At 37.4% G+C, this 5,507-nt stretch overlaps 1 protein-coding gene across 1 annotated transcript in view; it reads left to right on the top strand.

Annotated features, from left to right (window-relative positions):
• The window catches only part of adgrb2 (adhesion G protein-coupled receptor B2), a 230,056-nt gene that overhangs the window by 91,342 nt on the left and 133,207 nt on the right, over nt 1-5,507 (top strand). Inside the window, exon 5 of the mRNA XM_020586396.1 lies at nt 1,934-2,095. Coding sequence (XP_020442052.1) covers nt 1,934-2,095 — 162 coding nt within the window. The remainder of the gene's footprint in view (nt 1-1,933; nt 2,096-5,507) is intronic.

Here is a 5,507-nt window from a genome sequence, read left to right as displayed (position 1 = left end):
CAGACCTATACTCCTGTCTTTCCTCTTCTCTCTCTGTCTACGCATCCTTCTGCCTCCTCTCCTTCTTCGACCAACACTAGTCCAATTTCCACCAGCACCCTGTAGGTCAACAACACTGGTGGCGGTCGTTGTTAACCCGGGCCTCGACTGATCTGGTATGGAATTCACACGATGATTCGTATGTTTAAATTTGGCATGTTTTTACGCCGGATGCCCTTCCTGACGCAACCCTCCCTATTTATTATTATTTAGTTATATTAACCTATGCAAGTGACATTAACATTATCAGCCTATTGTATTGTCCTTATGGTAAATTTAATTTAAAATAATTATCAATTATTTTTTGAGAAATGTCTAACATATTGGATTTTAATAGGCTAGCATTAGCTTTGTCATTTGGTTACATTAGTTATGCAACAATTACACCAGGTAGATGATATGTAAACATCTTGCAACAACTACACTATATGTAAGAAAGTCTTTGTGTTGTGCAACTCCATTTAAATTTTGCTGTGTGTACAAATTGGCTTAATGTATTTAAAACCTTTGTTACAGTGTAAGTTGACTAACTTTTAACTGAGAAACAGCCAACTTAAGCAAGTGACTCCAGTTCAGCAAGCGCCACAGATGAGTTAACATGACAAAGAATTTAATTAAAATTAAGAGCACAGTAACAAAAAAACAACACAAATTATTATCAGTGGATATGCAATAGTTCTGATGCTTTCTCTCTACCACTTTTTTTCAGCGTATGGGCAGTTTGTACATCAGCTTAAAGACGCAGTGATACTATGTTTTGCTGAACAGGGGTATCTCATTGTTTACCAGCGCTTTATATCTTTGTACTTTTGAATACCATACCTCATTCTCAGCCTTCTACTCCTGCTCTTCAGAGTAGACTTAATTATTTATCGCCATGATTTATTTAGCTTTGCTCAACACAATGCCAGCAATCTTCATCCTACTGTCTCTGACTCTCACTCTGTCCCTACCTCTTTCTCTCTGTCTCTCCCTGTCTCTTTATCTTCCTTTCTTCCTTCTAGTATCTCTCCAAGTCTGCTTCTTTCTCTTTCTTCTGTCTCTTTCAGCATGGCTTAATCTCGTCTTGTCTAAATGTTTTAAAATAACCCTTTCCTTTTCTCAACCTGACTTTCACATTCCACAATTTCTTTTAAATCTTTGTGTTATTTCAAATGTCTTCTTTTAGTCATATTCATCTTTTTTTATTCCCTCCCTTTAAGCATCATTGCCAAATCCTGTCATTTATTTTTTCTTTTTTTGAAGTCTTCTGTCGAACATTTCTTTAGAGCTATTTTTCCTTCAATACCTATTTTTCTATCATTATTCCCTCTAATCTCAGGTCAGACATCTCTAAAGGATTTTAGCAATTATCCATGTGCATGCGTGTTTTATATTAAATGGCAAGATCTGTCAGATAGATGTTGCTGAAAGAACTAGCACTGGTGTTCATTATCTGCAAGCTTTCTGTGCAGTTTCTCTGCTCATTTATTCTATTTTGATTTATTTCAGCTTCATCTGTTGCTAAACTGTAATGAGAGGTGCAATAAAAGAGAAACATTTTTAAAGCTTTAATTGAATTTGGACGTATTTGAAGTGAGTGGTCTTTGACTCAAGTGGTCCAAACACACCACACTCATTTCCTTGTCATGACCTTGAATGCCAGACTGTCCATTTCTAACCTCCATTTCCTTCCATGCAGTACATGTACAGTATCTGCGCCTTCATTCTCAGTATTTTTTTTCTTTGTCAATGGAATGTTTGAAGGTCATCTCCTTGATGTTTTTTAAAGAATGTGCTCATTATCATTTAATCTCTCATGTTGTTTTTCTCATTCTCTAATCCTCTTGCTTATGATGAGGTCCCTCCCCATGTTGCATGTGTGTTTGTGCATTGTGTCCATGTGTGTTTGCAGTGCATGGTCTGTGGGAGGAGTGGTCATCATGGAGTCTGTGCTCTGTGACCTGTGGGCGAGGTTCCAGGACACGAACCAGGAAGTGTGTGAACGGAGGCAGGGCTGTGGCATGTGGGCAGCCCGAGATTCAGACCAAACTCTGCAATATAGCAGTGTGTCCGGGTTAGTATACCATCACCATTACATGATACATCTATACCATCCCCATTTACATGATACAACAGTCTCCCTCTTTTGTAACCTCTCTGCCTGTCCTTCCACGATGCTGCTGTCTTCTTCTTTTTCTTCCAAGTGACAAAAATCAAAACCAACAATGGCTGTCAACAAATAAGCCAACTTCAAGTTTAGACTGTTTGGATTAGGTTAACAAGAGGTGTCATAGAAGACTGCTAGGAGTTTTCCATCTCATTGGGATCACCTGTCTTTTTGTAGCATCAAAGATGGAGGAAGCCTGTCCTCCAAAGGTCTCACAGATGGCCTATGTGACTGCAGGGACCTACTATGAGCATGAGATCCTTCAAATGGAGTTAATCATTTACAGTACAAGCATATGTATTTATATTTTGTATTTTTCCATTATAGCTCTTGTGCTGAGCAAGTCACTCTCCTCTGCTAAAGTGTAGCCCAATGCTGCTTTTGTGACACTGTGTAGACCATAATTACCAGAACCTGACTAGGTTAATGTCAGCCTCACATATTGTAATTTTAAGCCTAGAATACTGTTAATTTCTGACAGCTATAATAAGTGACTACATACAGTACAGTGCAAGTAACTGCATAGTGGCTGTTAGCCCACCATTACAGGCTACCAGTTACACTGAAATAAATATTTACAATAATAGAATCAATCAGCTTGCTTCAGTTGTTTTTAGCCATATTAGCAATGCGGCTTTATGGACAGCAGTCTCCATAGGTTGGGCAGTTGGTCAGTCCACCACTTTGGACCAGAATGAAATATTTTAAAATCTGTGGGATGTATTCCCTTGACATTCAAGGTCTCCAGAGGATGAATCCTAATGAATTGGTGACACCCTGGCTTTTCTTCCAGAGCCACCATGAGGTTGACATTTGTGGTTTAAGTTAATAATCTTGGTGACTATTGAATATATTGCCATAAAATCTGGTAGAGAAATTCTTATTGTAAGAACTAGTGTATGAAATGTAGGTGCTTTTGGGGCCTCTGAAACACTGTGATTGATAGCTTGTACCTCCTGAAAATCTCAAGAAATTTCAGGGGGTTCTCAGAAATGTGCCTAGTCCTTCTACTTACAGTATTTACACAATACAATTTATTTGCATGTAACCTTATAAACCTTTGATTTGAAAATAATACATTAAAACTATATTCTAATCACTGCATTTATGATATTGTACCAAAAGGGAACATGTAGGGCTGTTACTCTAAAGACACACTGTCCACTTTATCTACACCTACAGCTGCTTTTATCAGGATCAAACCATCATAAAGTATGAAAACAGCAAAACAGCATATATCCCCTGTGGTCAAAACAAAGGTGTGTCTTTGTAAAATGTAACCATTTGAAGAAACTGAATAATGAGTGACTGCACCAGCCAAAGTATTGTTATCTACCAACCATGGCTCTTAAACTATTCTCAGGTGTTATTGTAGTTTGTGTAAATATTTTACATGGATAGTTAGAGTGCACCCAGGACAGCAGAGGGAGTAAAAACCTGAACTAATGCATGAACATAGGGAACTGTTTGCTGTTCTTTGTGTTCTGCTGACATGGTCCGAACACAGCATATCCTCATCTTTCCTGTCTGCTGATGCTCACTGCTTTAACACCTAGGCTGAATTTTACTTTCACCTTCATCTGTGGTCAGCCATAGGATTTATGCCCATGGTTGACCAAAGTGTAACAATTGCTAGCTAGAAAAGCCTTTAGGTTGGACTTCTGTGCTTTTTACATGGTTTGCTTGGTTTAGATTGCTGAACAATCCTGCAGTACAGTTCTTCAGCTATTGTCTTGAGATTACCTATTAGGCCTATGCCTTGTCAAGAGCAAGAATAAGTTGCTGCTGCTGCCCCATCTAATTGGTGCCAAGGTTATCTCAGGGCATTATTCAAATCTGGTTTAGACTTCCGAACTGAAACATCTTTATCAGGCTGCTGTTGGACTGGAATAAGACCGAACCGTGAGTGACTGATATAAAGCCTTTGAGGAGTAGGTTTGACCAACCATTAATATACAGTATCTCACCACAGAGCAAAGACTAAGATCTACTCATTAAACAATGTAGAGTCCAAATATACTGTAGCACTAAGAAAAAACTTTGGCATTTTAAAACTTAAAGTATACTTTAGGCCTAAAAATTGACTGTCCAGTTTTAATTTCAAATTTCAAGTGTACCTTTAGAAAACCAATTACTTTGAAAGCATTGACATTAGGAAGGAATATTCATTTCAGTCATTTAATTTGTTCAGTGTTTTTTGTGTTGGTAGAATACAAATGGTTCCTGCATAATGTTGGAATAATGACATTAATGACACTAAACATAAGACAGTTTATAACAGAGCTGGTGAATGCTTTCTGAATAATAACTCTTTTTTTTTTAACCTGAATTGATTTCACTCTGCATGAGAGTGTTTATGCTTGTATAGTATGTAATCACTCAGTCTGAGTGATCGTCACAGGGTAAGTGCTTTTTATTTATTATTGTTAAGGTAAGTGTCCTGTATTATTTTCCCCTGGACTCTGGATGCACACTGCCTTTACAGTGCATTTATGTTTCTGGAGGCTGGGACAGAGCCTTTTGTTTCTCCACAATTCCTACAGATTCCTATCTATCTATCTATCTATCTACCTACCTACCTACGTAAATAAAACAAAAATATGGCCATCACCAGAAAAATCACCTGTCTCAAAGAGGGAGCAAAAGGGAGAAGTTATAATCTAAACTATGGCATCTGGGATGTTTTGCCATGCTGTTTTGGGAACAGTGATCGAAACAGAGGGTTTGGGAGAAAGGATAGGCTTTTCCTTCAAGGACCTTAAAGAAATCTGTGAATCTGTATTTTTATATGGTTTATGTACAGTATGTATGTGTGTGTTTGTAAATTTCTCACTAGAGATTCAGTATGCTGTTGGCAATTCAAATGCAATGGTCCTTTGAAATGATAAATACCAGCATACAAATGTCCATGCAATAGAGCTTTGATGGATCTTGTCTACATGTGTGTGTCTGTGTGTTTGAGGGTGCTGGTGTATGCTTGTGTCACAGAGATTTATCTCACACAATGTACTCACACTGTATGCCATGCAATACAACGTACATTGTACTATCTATACTACAGTATGCTATACTAGTGTAGATTTACATTTAACATTTGATTCTAATTTATTCAGTGTTGCAGAGTAACTAGTTACTGTAATTAAATTACAGTAATCAGTTACAGAGAATAAATATGTAATTAAATTACAGCTATTAATCAAAATGTAGGTGATTACAAAGGGGTTGCATTTGAATATGCTTTTTTCAGTAAAAAGCTTATGCAGTATGTATATATAACATTCATTCTGTTGATTTGCGTCTTTTTGTTGTACAGGAATGC

This window comes from Monopterus albus, unplaced genomic scaffold (genome assembly GCF_001952655.1).
Source record: "Monopterus albus unplaced genomic scaffold, M_albus_1.0 scaffold404.1, whole genome shotgun sequence".
NCBI classification, from domain to species: domain Eukaryota; kingdom Metazoa; phylum Chordata; class Actinopteri; order Synbranchiformes; family Synbranchidae; genus Monopterus; species Monopterus albus.
The sequence above is the reverse complement of the archived record's forward strand: the minus strand, read 5'-3'. Positions and strand labels throughout refer to the sequence as shown.